The sequence below is a fragment of the Pseudopipra pipra genome, chromosome 7, assembly GCF_036250125.1.
Source record: "Pseudopipra pipra isolate bDixPip1 chromosome 7, bDixPip1.hap1, whole genome shotgun sequence".
NCBI classification, from domain to species: Eukaryota; Metazoa; Chordata; class Aves; order Passeriformes; family Pipridae; genus Pseudopipra; species Pseudopipra pipra.
The window spans coordinates 23580825-23597853 of NC_087555.1; the positions used below are offsets into that span (position 1 = coordinate 23580825).

At 57.5% G+C, this 17029-nt stretch overlaps 3 protein-coding genes across 10 annotated transcripts in view; all 3 read left to right on the forward strand.

Annotated features, from left to right (window-relative positions):
• The first annotated feature begins 79 nt into the window (after window positions 1–79).
• On the forward strand, window positions 80–6620 carry CNPPD1 (cyclin Pas1/PHO80 domain containing 1). Its single transcript, XM_064661148.1, has 8 exons — window positions 80–351; window positions 568–670; window positions 3060–3141; window positions 3731–3851; window positions 3942–4070; window positions 4247–4308; window positions 4538–4655; window positions 5153–6620. The coding sequence occupies exons 1-8, from the start codon at window positions 283–285 to the stop codon at window positions 5783–5785; spliced, it is 1317 nt and encodes a 438-aa protein (XP_064517218.1). The 5' UTR covers window positions 80–282; the 3' UTR covers window positions 5786–6620.
• Window positions 6621–7442: 822 nt separating this feature from the next.
• Window positions 7443–12178, forward strand: SLC23A3 (solute carrier family 23 member 3). 3 transcript variants are annotated; one of them, XM_064661142.1, is made up of 12 exons: window positions 7443–7654; window positions 7924–8084; window positions 8617–8711; window positions 9047–9120; window positions 9434–9615; window positions 9765–9888; window positions 10185–10332; window positions 10413–10666; window positions 10845–10950; window positions 11030–11197; window positions 11400–11495; window positions 11668–12178. In XM_064661142.1, the coding sequence occupies exons 1-12, from the start codon at window positions 7547–7549 to the stop codon at window positions 12000–12002; spliced, it is 1851 nt and encodes a 616-aa protein (XP_064517212.1). In that variant the 5' UTR covers window positions 7443–7546; the 3' UTR covers window positions 12003–12178. The 3 variants fall into 3 exon arrangements, with proteins under 3 accessions (XP_064517212.1, XP_064517213.1, XP_064517214.1); XM_064661143.1 differs by having other exon boundaries at window positions 10578–10666; XM_064661144.1 differs by lacking the exons at window positions 9434–9615; window positions 9765–9888.
• A 1339-nt stretch (window positions 12179–13517) lies between these two features.
• Window positions 13518–17029, forward strand: part of NHEJ1 (non-homologous end joining factor 1) — a 45094-nt gene continuing 41582 nt past the window's right edge. For 2 of the 6 annotated variants that reach the window (XM_064661153.1, XM_064661151.1), the window contains exons 1-3: window positions 13534–14264; window positions 14824–15009; window positions 15889–16098. In XM_064661153.1, coding sequence (XP_064517223.1) covers window positions 14824–15009; window positions 15889–16098 — 396 coding nt within the window. In that variant the 5' untranslated portion in view covers window positions 13534–14264. Of the gene's footprint in view, window positions 14265–14372; window positions 14553–14823; window positions 15010–15888; window positions 16099–17029 lie in introns of those variants that run through there. The other 4 variants (XM_064661155.1, XM_064661156.1, XM_064661154.1 and 1 more) reach the window with 4 other exon arrangements.

Consider the following 17029-nt stretch of genomic DNA (forward strand, 5'->3'; position numbering starts at 1 on the left):
GGGGGGGGGGACCGGGGGAAACCGGCGGCGCGTGCGCCCGGCGGCGGGAGGGGCGGGCGGCGGCCGCGCCCCCCGCGCCGGAACAGGAAGGGCGGGCAGGGGAGGCCGGCGGCGCTGCTCGGCCTGGGAGCGGCTCCGTGGGCCCCGCTCCCGACACCGCGCTCGGCCTCGGCGCGCACCGGTCCCCCGGAGGACACCGGCCCTGCGCCCTCGGAACGGCCCCAGAGCCGGCCCCGCACCGCCCGAGGGGACCTGTCAGCGCCTGCCCCGTGAGCGGGCAGGATGGAGCTGGACGAGCTGCTGCTGGACGAGGAGGGCGCCTTTTCCCTCAGCGGGTTCCAGGAGTTCACGGTGAGTGCCCCCGGCTCAGCCTGGCCCCAGCAGGACCCGAGGTGATCCCCCGATATCCCCCGCCCCCGGAGAGCCCTGTGTGGCCGCACGGCCGGGCCCCGGCCGAGCTCGTGGCCTTGTTGGGCTCGGTGTAACCATGAGCTGGGTTGGGGTGGAGAGAGAACCCGTCACGGGGAGTGCTCTGGGCGTTTCTCACATTCCGCCGTCTGCCTTCAGTTCCTGCCCAGGCACCAACAGCTGAGCGAGAGAGTGCGGAAGCGGCTCTACTATGGCTGGGACAAAGACTGCAGCCTGGATAATCTCTCCAGCCCCGTGGCAGGTGGGTTGCTGATTGTCCTCAGATGGGAATGCTGAGTCAAGGGGGTTGGAAGTAGCCCAAGGGGCCGAGACCAACAGGTCACCTGCTTCCTTCCCAGTGCCAAATCCCACCCCTGCCCAGCCTTTCCCGCTCAGTGCAGCACAGCAGGGCAGGGTGCCAGAGCCTCATGGCTCCTGTTCTCTGTTTTATTGCCCTGTCTGGCCCACTGCTGCGTTTTTGGCATCTCACTGGTGTGCAAAGTCCTTTAGGTTGCTTGTGGATTCTTAGGCAGTGAACATTGTGAACCTGTCCCTGATGAGAGTTGTCTTGGACAATTTCTTGTGCTCTGCAAAATACCAGGAAATTTCTTTAGCTTTTAGTTCTGAGCACTAATGGAACAAATTCCTGTGGTGTGTTTGTCTGGATCACATCCTTCTTGGTTTTTCCTGTTGATTCAGCAGTGTTTGGGGGAGCAGATGGACATGACTGGGTTGAGGCTGAGGAGGTGGTGCAGGTGATGGTGGAGAGGAGTGGACAAGGGCAAGCAGTGGTTTACTAGAGGGCCTTCATGGTGTATTTGTCTCAGTATTTGCATTAGCTGCTTGCTAGGAAGTTGAAGTTGCTGGGAGGCTGTGTGATCTGCCTCAGTGAGGAGGAGGATGCTGGGCAGATCCAGGCAGGATCTGCCTGGGTGCTGCTGGGAGTCACGAGTTCTGACACAAGCGGTGTGAGGGAGGCTCGGGGCTGGCATTACACCGGGCTGCGAGGTGGGACTGTTCCATGGGATGCTACTGGTGTTTAAAGTTCAAAGGACACAGTCATGGAAGAAGACTGTTGAGGGCTATTAGCTCTAAGGACTGCCTTGCACCCAGGAAATGCCTTAACTCTAGCAGCTGGGGGGTGAGAGCAGTGCACAGAGAATGTGTCTGTGGGCTGATCTGCTTTTACAGCCTTCCTTAACCAGCCACTGCCAAAAACAGAGCATAGGGCTATGGCATCTCTCATGGTACAGCTGTACCATTGCTGTATGGCAAGTTTTATGGCACTGCTCTTCAAACAAGTTAGAGACTTGTTGGGAGAGTTCAGAGGAGCAGGAGGAGCAGGAATAGGTCCTTGGTATTGGGGATAGTTGCAGGAGGCAGTATGTCACTGACTGAAGAAAGGAGTTGAAAAGTTAATTTGTTCCTTTGGGAAAGGAGGAACAGTAACCACCTTCAGCATGCTGTGGCTGTGAGATGGGGACAGGGCAGAGCACGCTGTTGTGAAGAATTTGATTTCATACTGGGACAGAGCCTAGAGGGACCTCCTGTCATTTCCATCACTGCAGACATTGCCACTGGTTCTGCAGCGGCACAAGGGTGGCCAGACAGGGCAACAGCAGTGGGAGAGGCTGGGAGCAGCCAACAGGTGGCTGGAGCTGTTTCTGCCTGGCTGTGCATTATATTGGTGGTGTGGCTTGAATGGTCTGGGAAGGTCCCTTAGAGGTGCTTCTGAGTTTGGTGGCTGCTGTTTGGGCAAATAACTCTTCTCTTAGTTGCTGGAGAGACATGGAAAGGAGGGGTGTGGAGAGGTTATGTGGTGATGCTTCCCCTGGGAGCTGAAAATGCAAGGCTGTTGAGATGAGCTCTGCTCTCGACTCGGTGGGACAAGGGCTCAGCAGCAAAATGGAGCTGGAGTTTCCTGTCTAAAGCACTTCTTGCCAAGCACCAGACTGTAGTGCTGCTTGGGATGCTCCCAGCTGGTTCTATCGTGTAGGGAAGTGAGATGGGAGCTGCTGAAGCCATCTGTCAGTATACGTCAGTCTCTGGCCTTTTGAGTGGGTGAATGCTGAGGCACATCTTGAGCACAGGAGAAGCAGGCTGAGATGAGCTGCAGTTACACTGTATCGCTGCTTTCATATTCTGTTGGTGCCTTTGGGCTCCTGCTCACATGGATATGTTGTACATCATAATTTCAGGAGCCCTAGAGTTGTGGTGCGGGGGAAGCTGGATCAATGCTGATGAGATCTGGAGGGGGAGGATGCTGCTGGTTGGAGAGGAGCAAAGGACTGGGAAATGTAGTGTGACCTCAGGTGCAAAAAAGCCTCCAGAAGGGCTGCCTGAGGTTCTGCAGGGTGAGTGGGAGGGTGTTAGCCTCTCTGCAGCTGACTGCTGGTGACCTCCCCGTGACACAGACCTGCTGATCTGGCACTGCCGCAGGGCCTTGGTCACTCACATCCTCTTCCTGCTGTGGTCTGCCTGTCCTGCATATTTGTTCCTCACTTGTCCCTGACCTCTGATAAGGCCTGTCCTGCCTTCATAGTTTAAATTAAACTTGAGGAGCTGAGCAAATGCCAAGAATTGATGGGCTTGGAGGGAGGGGGTGGACTGTGCCACATGGGGCTAACCCTTTTGCTGCTTTTCTGTCCTAGATATTGCTGTGGAGTTGCTGCAGAAAGTGGCTCCCAGTCCTATCCGCAGACTCCAGAAGAAGTATGTGTCTCATGTGTCTCGGTAAGAAGCAAAACCTGTTCCTTCATGTCCTGTGTCAGAACTTGGAGCTCTGGTCTTACCTGTGATTCACTTCTGTCCCTGGGCCAGCACTGGCTTTGTGCTTAGGCCTGATTAGTATCAAAAAGGAGCTGGGGGCAGATGTCAAGGACAGCAGGCACACTGACTTCCTGACACAGCCAGGCCTGCTTCAGGTTTGTCCTGCTCTCTGGGGTGCAGGAGTGCTCTTGTTACTGTAAGTCTGTACTGGCTGGACCTGAAGCTCACTGCATAACCAGGTTTGAACCCAGGGTCTGCCCTTGCAGCTGAACCCTCATAGTATGCCTGGCTGCAGGCAGGGCTGCTCAGTTTGGAGCTGGCTGTGCCTGGGAACGGAAGCCAGGGCTTTCTGCTCTCCACTTTGCATTTCCTGCACTTTCTCTTGCTGCAGCTCGGGACACCCAGCACAGAGCTCACGAGGCTGCGACCTATCTAGTGATTTACTAAACCTCCCGCTGCCTACATGGGGAGGGAGCAGCCAAGTTGTGCCATGGTGGCTGGCATGTCTGCAGCACATGGATAACCTTTGTGTTGGTTCTTGCCTGTGTCACAGGGAAGCTTGCATCTCTCCCTGCTCCATGATGTTGGCACTGGTTTACATTGAAAGACTCCGGCACCGGAACCCCGAATACCTTCAGCAAATCTCATCTTCTGACCTCTTCCTGATCTCCATGGTGAGTGGTGGGCTGGGGGATAACTGGGTTGGAGGGAAGCCTGGAGGAGTGCAGTGGAGGTTGAGATCCTGTCCTTTGTGCTGCTTTTAGATGGTTGCTAGTAAGTACCTGTATGATGAGGGTGAGGAGGAGGAGGTGTTTAACGACGAGTGGGGAGCAGCAGGGAAGGTGGACGTCCAGACCATGAACACACTGGAGATGAACTTCCTGAGCGCTATTGTAAGTGGAGCCATCACTGCTGCTGACTTTCACAGAGCGGGGGAAAAGAGGCATTGAGGGGAGTCTGGATGTCTGTTTTTTCCCCCACATGCTCCCATGAAGGAACAGAGAAAGATGTGTCTGGGTGCTGGGTGGCCTGTCCTGACTGCACTGACCTTTCACTGCTGTCTCCACAGGACTGGAGTCTCTACACAGACCCTCGGGAGCTGTTTGAAGTGCTGAGCTGGCTGGAAGGACGGTAGGTGTCTGGGGTGGGGGCAACCCCTTCATCCATGTTGCAGCCTCTGCTTGGAGGTAGCCCTGCTGCAGTGAAATAAGAGGTTGGGACACTTGTGAGCCTTTGCTAGGCTCTGCAGCTTCCTTCTACAGACCTTGAACGGGGTCTCCTCCAAGCCTGCCTGGGCTGAAGCTGCCTTGATGGGGAAGGTCCATGCCACATCCACCATTCCTTTTTTTTTTCCTTGCAGCGTGGCAGAAAAACAGGGTATGTGGCGTGGCTGGTTCACCTACACAGATCTGTGTGTCCTCATGGAACAGTCCGTGTGGCAGCATGTGCTGGGCCAGTTCTACCAGCAAGTGGTGAAGGTAAGGACATGGGAGAGCAGCTACTTGCAAGAACATGGGACCCAGCAGGCTGTGGATTTGGAGGGGGACCCTCTTTTCCCCTGGGAACAGCAGCTGTTGAAAAGGGAAGCTGTCAGAAGATGCTGATTTGCAGCTGCACTGCCTGAGGCACTGCAGCCTGGTGCTGGGTAGTGTGCCCTGTACTGGACTATAGCCCCACAAGTCATGGTGCAAAGACGTGGTGGTGGGATGGAGGGAACTGGATGCTGGCTGGGATTTTGAATAGGAACTGTTAGCTTTTAGCTGGAGCATTTTGGTTTGTGGTACTTAGGCCCTGCTTTGGGCAGGCTGTGTGCCACCCGCTGTTAGCAGCATGGCTGCCTGCTCCCTGGCACCCAACTCTAGAGCTGGTGATGCCTTTTACCATCATAGCTGCTGGATTGATCGTGGCCATGCAGGTCATGGCTGGCTGGGAGGTCCTGCTGGAGGGTCTGGGCTAACGGTTGGCTTCTCCACAGCTGGCCTGCCTCCTGGGCGTGGTGTACCTGACGGGCTTTGCTGCCGTCTTTGCCTCCGTCACCGTGGTGCACCGGTCCATGTGCATGAGGAGCGTCAGTCCTGCAGCCCCCCAGCCTGCGCTGTTCCCCGAGGAGAGGAGGTACCAGCTGAATGCCCAGCCAGCCCCAGGCCCTGGCCAGCCCCAGCCCAAGCTGCCTGATGTCTCCTCAGCCAGCAGCACCCATTGCCTGGGGGAGAATGAGACAACTGAGGAGCCACATCGTGGGAGTGTCACAGCAACTGCGCTCTACCTGTGGAGCAGTGTGATGACGGCTCTGTCCTACCCAAAGGCACCTGATCTAGCCCAACATAGGAGGCTCCCACAAAGTCCTTTCCGGAAAGTACCCACTGCCTGTGAGAGATCCAACCGTACCACCCCTGCTGCAGCCCCAGGCCAGCCTAGCCCCTTCGGACTCGCCGTGCTCCCGGCTCCTCCGGCGCTCCACTGCCATGCCTGCTCAGCTGATGCAGGCCCCACGTGGGATGCAGCCCCCAACCATGAGGACTGGCTGGACCCCCTGGGGCTGAAGCAGTGCTTCTTACACACTGCTATGGATCTCAGTAGAATCAAGAACTTCATTTTTCCCAGCTAGGAGTACAGGGCAGCAACTCCTTTCCCCTTCCTTTGTAGTGTGGCACAACTCACTTCCTTGCACTTCTGGAAACCCTAATCCCTGGGGCTGCATGGGGCTGGAGGCCCCTGCATTACTTCCAAACCAGCATTTGTGTCCCCCCACCCAGGGCAGGGGTATCCTTCACTTTGGGGGCTGCTGGGACAGACTGGGGCAGAGCTGACTTGCTGGGTGCTGGGGTGGGAACCTACTAGCTGAAGGATAGAAATGGATTGCCTTTAGGCTGGGATGCCAGTGCAAAGGGGGTGTTGTACCTCTTCCTATAGTGAGTGGGTGGCCCGTGGCGGTGTTGGACAGAGGTGGCATGTGGGATGTAGGATGCTGGGGATGTATGTGCAGGGTGGAGAGGCTGAGGCAGTGACCCCAGTCCGAGAGAAGGTTGAAGGAGGGGGGAGCGACTAGTTATAGCAGTAAAATTACACTTAGGGGCTGTTAAGCCACTTCTTGAGAGGTGCAAGGGTGACACCAAGGAGGGACCCCAATATGGCTGTGCCCCTGGGAAAGGTTGTGCCCCTCTGGGCTTGGTGGGGGTGAGGTGTGGTTAGGGCTGAGCTTCCTTATCCTGCCTGTGTTGGGTGTTTTGAATCTGGGGTGCTCTGTGACCCCATCCAAGACCCCAGCTGTTTGTGTCTGTGAGCAAACAGTGCCTGACTGCTCTCAGAGCGGGGAGAAGGCACCTTGTCTTGCTGACCAGTCGAGCTCATCATGCCCCTTCTTTTTACTGTGGATTTTACACCTGTTTTTCACTCTTTTGTAGATGCAAATCTCTTCCAATAAAAGTAATTCTTGCTGTGTGCCTGCCTTGTCCTGCTGAGCTGCTCTGTGCTGGCAGCATGTCTGCCCCAGAGCAGAGCCCCATCCATGCAGCTATGCCTGCTCCCTCAGCTGCTGTATGAGGAAGATATCCTGAGTGCTACTGGTGAGCTCAGGAGCACTGTGGAGCCTCTCCTGCAGGGCTCAAGAGGAACCAGGCTCTCTGGTGACAGGAGGAATATCACTTCTGCTGCCTGTGGAAGGCAGGAGAGAGGAGGTTCCGCATCCTTGGGAATGCAGGGAATGCACAGTCTCCAAAGTCTTACTTATTAATGAGTGAGCCCTGCACAGCAAGGGCTCAGCCAGGTCACTGGCACATCCACCTCTGCCCCATGACAAAAACATGAGCATCCCCTGCCTGTGCGCCCTTGGGATCCTTCCCAACCAAGCAGGTAGCTCTTGTCTCTGACATCCTTGTCCAGTGGTAGGATTCAGCAGAACGAGTAATGTGACAGATCCCCATCGGAGACCAGGCTGGACCAGGAGGGCAGGGGCTGCTGTGCTGAGGAGGAACAGGTATGGGCAGGGCATACTGGGACTGGAGGATGCTGCTCATGGAGATGCCCCAAGCACAAGGAGGAAGAGGTGTCTGTGCTGTGGCCCACCCAGCCCCTGCCCTGTGTATCACAAGAGGCCAGGATGGGATCCGGGCTGTGGCCAGTTGGCACTGCAGTAGTGTCTGGTGTCCTGGCTGTGGTTGGCTGTCATTTGGCCCTTGTAGTGACAACCCAGGGTGACACTTGCATTCCTGGCCACAAGGGCAAGTTACTCACCAACTCAAGTTAATGGCTAACCCTGGGGCAGCTCCTGCAGAAGGTGGAAGTTCAGCAGTGAGGAGCCCTGAGGGGGGTGGGATCCCACCCACCCTCTTTGAAACGCAAACTGGGAGCAGCGTGGCAAGGCAACAGCATGAATGGGGGCCATGGCAGAGTGCCTGGAGCTGGGAGCCCCATGCTCACATCCTGCTCCTCTCCAAAGATGTGCTCCTGGATGCTGACCTGTTGCTTAGCCCTTCAGGTGAGGGGGGACCATGGTGAGGAGCCAGAGAGACGGGATGATGAGGAGAGGGCTGGGATCCTCTCAAGTGGCAGGGCAGGGACTGCATCCTGTCAGAAAAAGGGTGTGTGGGACTCTGGCCAGTGGGTGCTGGGAGGGAAGTGGGCAGTGGTGAGTGCTGCCCAGGTGGTGTTAGTGGGCATCCACCCACTCAGGGTGCCTGGGCATGGGGAGCTGCAGCTTTGGGTACTGCAGGGGAATTGTGACTGCTCCATCTCTTCCCTGCACAGCACCTGGCCGTGCAGGCCTCCTTGCTCTGCATCTTCCACCTCCTCCTGCTGCCTACCCTGCCCAAGGAGCTGCTTCATGGCCAGGCCACCAGCGAGCTGCTGGCATGCAGCCTCTTTGCCTGTGGCATCTCCACAGTGCTGCAGACCACCCTGGGGAGCCGGTGAGCAAGGGGAATGAAGGGGGTGCAGCTGTCACCAGGAGGTGGGTGATGCCATGGCAGGGCATGTCTCTGCCCTCTCCTAGGCTGTGGGAAGACAGCCTTTGCTGGAGGTGGAAAGGGGCACAAGGAAACTGTCTTGCCCTGTATCTCTGCACAGCTGTCCCGTCCCTCTCACACATCCCTCTAGAAAAACCACTGTGCTTTCCCTCTAGCTCCTCCCTGCTTTGATCCAGCATCATACACAGCTCCTCCAGACCATCCAGTGCCTGCGCTGCACACACAAGGGCTGGGTATAGGATTTGGCAAAGCCTCTGACCTCTGCACACATCCCATGTGCTGGCACTTGGGATGTACTAGGACATCCCAAGAATGTACTAGGACATACTAGGACTGGATTATGTGATGACGTCCTGCCACTTTGAAGTTTCTAGCCGGTTCCCTTCCCACTCCTGCTCCTCTGGCAGCCTAGGCTTTTGGAGCAGCCTTCTCCCCTCCTTCCTCCCTAATGTGCCTTTGATGTCCCTTTCTTCAGGTTGCCGCTGGTTCAAATCCCATCCTTTGAGTACCTGGTCCCTGCCATGGTGCTGAGCTCCCACCTGTCTCCCAGTGCCAGCACAGACAAGAATGGTGAGCACAGCCCTGGAGCCTGTGTCCCTTGGGGCCCAGGCCATGCTGGTGCCAGGGGAATGGCAATGATGGGGTGCCTGGTACATAGGGTAGAGATGAGGGATAGCAAGGGATCCTGCCTGCTGGCCCCTCTGGTGATGGTACACAGCACCCTACTCACCCTGAGTGCACCTGCAATGCATCTGGTCACGTCCCCAGTGTCAGGGCTTGTGGGGATGGGGATACTGGCACATTGCTCCTTCTCTAGCCAGGAGCTTCCGTGCTGTGTGCTCTTGGACACGGCTCCAGGAGCCCAGCATCCATGTGCATCATATCCCTCCAAAATTCCCTTCCAGGAACAGCCATGGCCAGCACATGCCCTGCACCACATTGCACTGTCACAGGGAGCTGGGCTGCCTCGTTGCAAGAGGTGGGTGCTCCCTTGCTGAGATGGGGGTCCCTGTCCTGCTCTATCAGCTTCACAGTTTTCATCCATATACCTGCACCACTGGTCTCTTTTTCCATCCCTATGGGGGATTGCTATGAGTAGAGGGGACACAAGGGAATGCACAAACGCAATGGGGATCCTGATGCATGTGCATGTATATGTTCCTCTGGGCTTGGGGTGAGCAGAACATGTGGAACAAGTGATGCTACTGGGGCAGTGGGAGTGTGGCCAAGGGAAAGTATTGGACTGCTCTTCATGTATCCTGCCCCACTGGCCCCATCCTTTCCTCTTGCAGGTCTCTGGAGCAGTGCTGGTCTCTGGGCTGATTCAGTTGGTACTGGGAGTGTCTGGCATGTGCGGGTGGGCAGCTCGGCACTGTGGGCCCATGGTCCTGGCTCCCAGCCTCTCCATCATCGGGCTGTCTGCATACAAGGAAGCCGCTTTCTTCTGCTCCACTAACTGGGGTGTAGCGCTGCTGTATGTGAGCCTGGGGACCATAATGGTGTGCGGCTCCTGGGGCTTTCCTTCACCACTGGGACAGGGATGGGGCACCCCTGTGGTGCACAGCACATATTTGGGGCCCCACCACTGTGATGCTGTGTGGTGACCTATGCTCCCTTTCCTAGGCTCATGTTCCTTGCTGTCACCTTCTCCCAGCACCTGCAGTCCTGCCGCCTGCCCTTCTGCGCCTGGCCCCACACTCAGGAGGGCTCCACAGAGCCATCAGTTCCCACCCTGCGCACGTTCTCGGTACTGTGTCTGTGACCAGGCTTCTCTCCAAGCCTTGCTCTTTGGTGTGGGGTTAGGTGAAACCTGGAGCAGAGGCAGGGGTGAGAAGTTCTGGTGCAGCTCTGGGGAAGCGTTGGGAACCTAGGGTGTTGGGGCAGCAGAGCCTGGGATGCTCCCTGCAGAGGTAAGGGGAGATGTGGCATGGCTCCATGGAAGAGATGATAGGACAAGGACCTGCTGTCTGGGGCACAGCAGACAGTGCACTGGCCAAGGCAGGCAGGGGAGGAGGGTCCTGAGGGTCCCCTTTTGCCTTGCAGGTACTGCTCCCTTTTGCTGCTGTCTGCATTGTCTGTGCCATCCTCAGTTGCTTCCACATACCCTGGGAATCACTGGACCTGGCCATGGCACAGCTGTCCTGGGCCAACAGCACCTTCCATGCCCCTTGGGTCCGCATCCCCTATGCAGGTGGGGGGCAGCAGGGCTGAGTGCAGCCATTCACCTTTGGCTGGGGCCTCTATCATCCATCCCTCTTCCCTCTGCTGCAGGTGAGTGGGGGTGGCCGCTGCTCACCCCCCGGGCGCTGGCAGTGGGCGTTGCCATGGCCATCGGCTGCAGCATGAACTCAGTGGGCTGCTATGTGCTGTGTGGGAGGCTGCTGCGAGCCTCCCGGCTGCCCACTCACGCCTGCAACCGGGGCCTTTGCATGGAAGGGTTGGGCAGCCTCCTGGCAGGACTGCTGGGCACCCTGGGGGGCACGGCCTCCAGCATTGCCAACACCTGCGCCACTGGCCTCACTCAGGTATGCCAGGGTAGGGGGAAAAAGGTTGGCAAGGGACAGGGAGGTAATGGAGCAGGTGTGGGGGACCTGTAATGCCCAGGCTGTCACTGGGAAAGGCAGGTGCGCATGGCAGAATGGGGGCGGAGACAGAGTAGGGGGTAGTGCTACCCATCCTCACTTCCATTCTTCTCTCTGCCAGGCTGGCTCTCGCCTCTCGGTGCAAGTAAGCGCGCTGGCATGCGTGGTACTGGGCATGTCCCCGAGGCTGGCAGGGCTCCTCACCCGCATCCCGCTGGCAGTTCACGGTGGGTACCCTGCCCTGCCCTGCCCCTCATTGTGGCACCTGCAGCCTGCCTGGCGCTGCCTGACTCCCACCCCTCGCAGGAGGGGTGCTCTGTGTCACCTACGCCGTGGCTGTGGGCACGGGGATCTCCTACTTCCAGTATGCAGACATCGACTCAGGGAGGAACATCTTCATTGTCGGCTTTGCCATGTTCATGGCACTGCTGGTGCCGCGGTGGTTCAGTGCAGCTCTGACTCACCTGGCCACAGGTAGAAGGGACATTCCCCAGGCAAGGCAAAGCTTTGGGTCCCATGGCATGGTGACCACATATCTCTGGTGTCCTGGGAGGCTGGGTCAGCTCATGGTATCAGGCAGCTCCCTCTTCAATCCCTGGGTCTGCCATGGCTGCTCCAGCCCCTTTCACCCAGCTGAGCTGGGACCTCCAGACTGATTCTGGCACTGTCCCTGCAGGCTGGGTGCCACTGGACCTCCTCTTCCTCTCCTTGCTCATGGTGCCTGTCTTCTTAACTGGCTTCTTGTCATTTTTTCTGGAGAACACGGTCTCAGGTGAGGGGCTGTTCTAGGTACTCTGCATAGTTCCTGCTCTGAGGGCTGGATCCCGTCATTTCCCATACCACCAGCTCTGCCTCCAGGCAGTCCTGCTAGGGTCCTGAGGCTGGTGTGGGCTGGGAGCATGCACCTGGAGGATGGGGTTCCCATCTCACTGCCTACCTCCCAGGAACCCTGGAGGAACGAGGGCTGCTCTCTGATCTGGCACCTGGGAAAGCTGGGGCAGGTGATCGTCACCCCCGTGGAGAGAGGGGAGAAGTCAGCCAAGCATACGGGCTCCCCACTGGGCTGAGGAGGCTGCTGCCATCCTCCTGCAAAGCCTTCCCCTGCTGCTTCCTCTGCCCAAGAATTGAGGAAGAGGAGGAGGGCAGCTGTGCCACTGAGCAGGGGACTGCTGCTCCAGGGGAAGGGACACACCTGCTCCCCAAACCCAGCTCTGGGGAGCTGCAGCCAGCAATGAGGCCAAGCCAGACAGAGGTGCCTGCATGGCACGCTGTGGCCTGACCCTGTGGTGTGGGGATGTCTTGCGTGAAACAAGGGCTGTGTCCCCAAGGCAGCTTGTGAGCCACTTTGCTTCTCATTTCTGAAGCCCATGTGGACTGGAGGGATCTGAGATTCCACCCTCCCAGCACAAACCTGATTTCCCTGCTTGGAAGCAAGATATAAAAACCTTCAACAAACTTCACCCTTTCCAGGGGTTTCCTTTCCAGACAGGATTTGCCTGGGGAATCCCCTGCTGCCCTGAGGACTGTGACTGGAGGGCATGGCCACCTGGTGATTCTGCTGCTGAGGATGTGGGTGCCTCTAAAACCCACCATCACCCTGTGGACATGACTAGGGGAGGGCTCAGTGCTTTGGCCAGCCCCAAAGGACTGGCCTAACCCTAACCCTAGGCATGCTCACCTGCCGGCACTGTGCTGAGGATAGGCTGGCTCTCCACCTCCTCCCTGTTGTGTCCCAGTTGTGCCTATGGCTCCTTGATGGCAATAGCACCAGGTGCATAGTAATGCTCTGGCACTCCAGGATGCCCCAGGCTGGGGGTGCAACTCAGCTCAGAATCAAAACTCAGCTCAGCTCAAAACAATTAAGGCCCTTTCACCTACAGTAGGATGGTGCCAGCAGTGCTTACCACATAACTGCCCCCTAGGTATTGCTCTTGTGACTAAACCACCTAACAGCGGATTTCCCTGGAGAAGAAAACATGTCCTTTGACCTAAGGGGATAAGCTGAGCGCCTGGGTTGTCTCCCACTGCCATCTGCAGCAGTCTGCACCAGCCCTGCTCACTGCTCCAGCATTTACAGCAGATCAGAGTCCACAGAAAGGACTCTGTTGCCTCCCCTCCATGTCACCTCCACCAGTCTGAACTGCCCTGGGTGCAAATTCGAAGGGAGGATGGACTTTTGCTGGGAGGAAGCTAGAGCTGGTCCATGGGTGTGATGTGCTTGGGCTGGATCACAGCTCCAAGTTGTGGCTCCCCCCTCCACCTAGTCCCAAGGAGGCCCTCAACACCCAGAAACACCCAAAGGTGGATGCAAGGTGGAAGAGATGTGGTGGCACTGTGTGTGCAGCTGTGAGGCCTCTTTCCCCAGCTCTCTCCGATCCCCACAGCTGGGTCCTGTGCACCCGTGGGCACGGGGTGTAATGCACAGCTCATCTTCATCCAGCCAGCACCCCAACCTGGCCCTACGTTCCAGCTGTGCACTAGTTGGACTAGTCCAACTAGTCCTGCACACCAAACCCGCCTGCACTCTAACCTGGCCATGCAACCCAGTCTGTCCTGTGCCCCAAAGTCCCTACCTTCTCCGCTGTTCCCTGGCACCTCTTCAGGATGAAACCCCTCTGAGATGACCATCTGCCCTTGGCCCTGCTCTGAGGTGCAGCTCCAGCCTGCACACTAGGGAGAGGGGTGAGTGGAAGGGTGTGTGAATAGAGAGTAAACAGGGGGCTCAGGGGCAGCACGTGGGTGCACAGGAGGCATTTTGTGGGAGCCGGAGGGATGGCCTCAATGCACGGAGTGCACATTGGGGATTGCAGTCAGAGTGTGGGTGCTGGGGTTTCCAAGATCAGTGCCTGGGGTAAGGATAGGGCTGTGCTCAGCGTGGAGAGGACTGAAGGTGTGTGGTGTGCCAAGCTGGCACAGCCCTGCTCTGTGGTGTCTTGTGAGCCCAGTCCCCACACATGTGGGACAGAGGCACCTGCAGCCACAGCTATGGCTGTGGCGCAGCAGCCCAGTTCCCGCACAGCCGGCGAGAACAGCGGTGCAGGTGCCTGCCCTGTGCCGTGCCTGCGCCGGCACCCTGGGGCTGAGCAATAAACCCGGGGCCAAGGGACATGAGGAATCCCTCGCTACCGCTGCCTCTCCGGCTGTACCGTGCCCTGTCCCCAGCTGGGCACTTGTGCCAGGACATTTCATAACAGGCGCAAGCGCAAAACAAAGTCGTAAGGCATTTCGGTCCCCACCAGCCGTAGTACCTCCTGCGGCAACTGGGAATGCTCTAGAGGGACGCGCCAGCTCGGTTCGCTGTCCTTAGCAGCAGCGGAGAAGCAGCAGAAACAGTGACTCCCCACGCTCTAAGGAACATACGGCAGCGCCCGTGGCTCATCCAGCTGCACCTCCCGGCGTGCCCCGGCCCCGCTGGCCGCGGAAGAGAGCAGCATGCCGGGAGCCGTAGTCTGCCCTCGCCTCTCGCCCGCGGCCCGGCGCCGATCGCGGCTGCAAGCCCTCGCCTCGGCAGTCTCCGTCCGCCTCCCCCTCCTGCCTTCGGGTAACGCCGCGGCTTCGCACAGCCCCAGGCTTGCGGGTACCCCGCGGGTGCTGGGTCCCTGAACGTTTTGGGAGGCATGGAGTCCGTCCTAGGGAGGAGCGGGAAGCAGCAGTGGGCTGCCGGCACTCTGCCGGTGTCACTGCCGGCAGGGACGGCGCGGGCTCGCGTGGAGCGCGGGGACGGGATGCCCCAGCAGGAGGAGGGCTGCAGCGTCCTGCTGCCTGCGGGGCAGCTTGAATGTTAATTTGTGCATAGAGGTCTTGTCATGTTGCCGTCAGCAAGCACGAGGTAACCCGGGCGGCAGCAGTTACACTGCCGTGCATCTGCTGGTGCATCTGGGATGCTTATTGTGAACTGTGGTGGGAACTGCCCTGCACTGAGCTCCCCAAAACGGCCACCCCAGCTCTGCTGCATGCATGTGCAGAGATGTGAGTCACCAGAGCTGGCTGAGCATCCTCACCTCTGCCCTGTGGGGTGGGGCTGCATCGTGAAGGGGCCAGCAAGAACCAAGGTCTTCCTGGGTGGAGGCTGAGGCAGAGGCCTGATTGCTCTCTTGCAGATGGAGGTCTCCGAGGAGCTGGAGAGCGGTCTCCTGACCCAGCCCTGGGCTTCTGTTCACTTTGGCGAGTCTGCTTTTCTTGCAAAAGTGTGCTTCAGGGATACTGGCTATATCCTGCTGATCTCTGACCTCAGTAGTGTCTGGTACGAGAGTGCAGACACCAAGGCTGTGGGACAGAGGTCCAAGGTGAGTGCCTGAAAAGTCCAGGGACCTTCTTTTCTCCTTGCAGCAGCTGACATCCCAGCATAAACTGCTTGGGGACACAATGACTGTTGGATCTGACAAGGCTTGGGTGCAAACACCAAGCCCAGGAAGTCCCTGGGCAGCTTTGCCCAAGCACTGTCATCCCACTTGGCCAAACACTCTCCTCCTGTGAGAGTGGGCCAAGCTATTTAGCATGCCAAAGGCAAGTAGGTGTTCACTGAGTCTGTGTGCAGAGGATGGCACACTCCTTTCACTTGTGAGTCGGATGGGCAGCTGGTTTCCCCAGTAACAGTGTACTAAGGAGGAGCTTGAAACAGGGTTGCCAACCATCTGGTGACAGAGAGATTATGCTTACATTCATAGCTAGGAGAGTCTCTCATGGGGTATCCTGTCAGCCCAGCCCCCAGAAACACATGGAGCCATGCCTCAGCTCCTCATTCTAGTCCATGTGTCCAGGCCCCCACGTGCCACTGAAGTGGCATGTCTCTGTGTCACATAATGGCTGTGCTGAATGGCTGGTGCCAGGAAGAGTTGGCATATGGTGGCAGCCATCCCCCAACTCTGGCAGTTTGTCCTGCTGTCAGCTCTTGGCCAGCCTGTGACACTTGTGGTGGCGTGCAGATGTGCTAGTGGAAACCACTGCACTCTGCCCATCCTGGGCTGGCAGGACAGGGGAGCCTTCCCAGCTTGGCTGGCCTGGGAGAACCAGTGGGGAATGTCCTGTCATGAGGTTGAAGCTCAGGCCCAGGAATGGCTTTTTGCAGTGAGACATGGACTAGTTTGGCTCTTTCTGTGCTGTTTTTTCCCCTATGCTGAGCTCTCCGGGGCGTTGCTGTGCCCCCTAACCTTGCCTTTCCTTAGGAGCTGAACAAGCGGCTGACAGTCAATGTGTCCTCCTTCCTGAACCACTTGTGCAACCTGATGTGCCCCTTGATGGCAGGGCAGCCAGCACCTACCACCACCTTCTCCTGCAACCGCTCTGCCAGTGGCCTCATCCTGCATGTAAAGAGTGAGCTGTCAGGACTGCCCTTCTACTGGGACTTCCACTGCTGCCCTGCTCCCTTGGAAATGGTGAGTAAAGCTGCGGAGAGTTTGGGGAGGGAGTGGCCAAAGTTAGGGATTGTCTTCTAATGCTTGGAAGCTTTTGTATGATCTTGAGCCATGCTGGTGACTGTAGGTTGCTGACTCTGCCTGCTGCCCCTCCCAAGGTTTACTGTCCCTGTTTCTTCCCATTGAGACCCTGACACCTTGGTTTTGCCTTGTGGTGAGGCAGGGATGGCCCAGCACATGCTGCTGTCAGGGCAGGAGGGAGATGCCCTCATGAGAGCCCACCTGGAGTTCTGCATTCAGATCTGGGGTTCTCAGCACAAGAAAGACATGGATCTGTTAGAACAGATCCAGAGGAGAGCCACAAAGATGATGGGTGGACTGCAGCACCTCTCTTACAAAGACAGGCTGGGAGAGATGAGATTGTTCAGCATGGAGAAGTGAAGGCTCCAGGGACACCTCATTGCAGCCTTTCAGTACTTGAGGAGGATTTATAAAAAAAGCGAGAGAGCACCTTTTACATGGGCAAATAGTGATACGGTTTTTTAACTAAAAGAGGACACATTTAGATTAGCTGCTAGGAAGAAATTCTTCACTATGAGGGTGATGAGGCACTGGAACAGGTTGCCCAGAGACATTGTGGATGCTCTTTGAAGTGTTCAAGACCAGACTGGATGGAGCTTTGAGCAACCTGGTCTAGTGGGTGGCATCCTTGCCCATGGCAGGGGATTGGAACGAGATGATCTTGAAGGTCCCTTTCAACTCAAACCTTTCTATGATTCTGTGTCCACTGTGGGGTGATGCCTTGTCAGTGCCCTGTAGAGCAGAGTGATGCTATTCTCTTTTGGTGCACCTTGTGAAACGGGCCTCAGGGCAGCGGGTACCCCTGGAGGACCTGCAAGTGATCTGTCATGATGGAGGGAATTAAAGCAGGGTCTCCCTGGCTTTTAAGGGG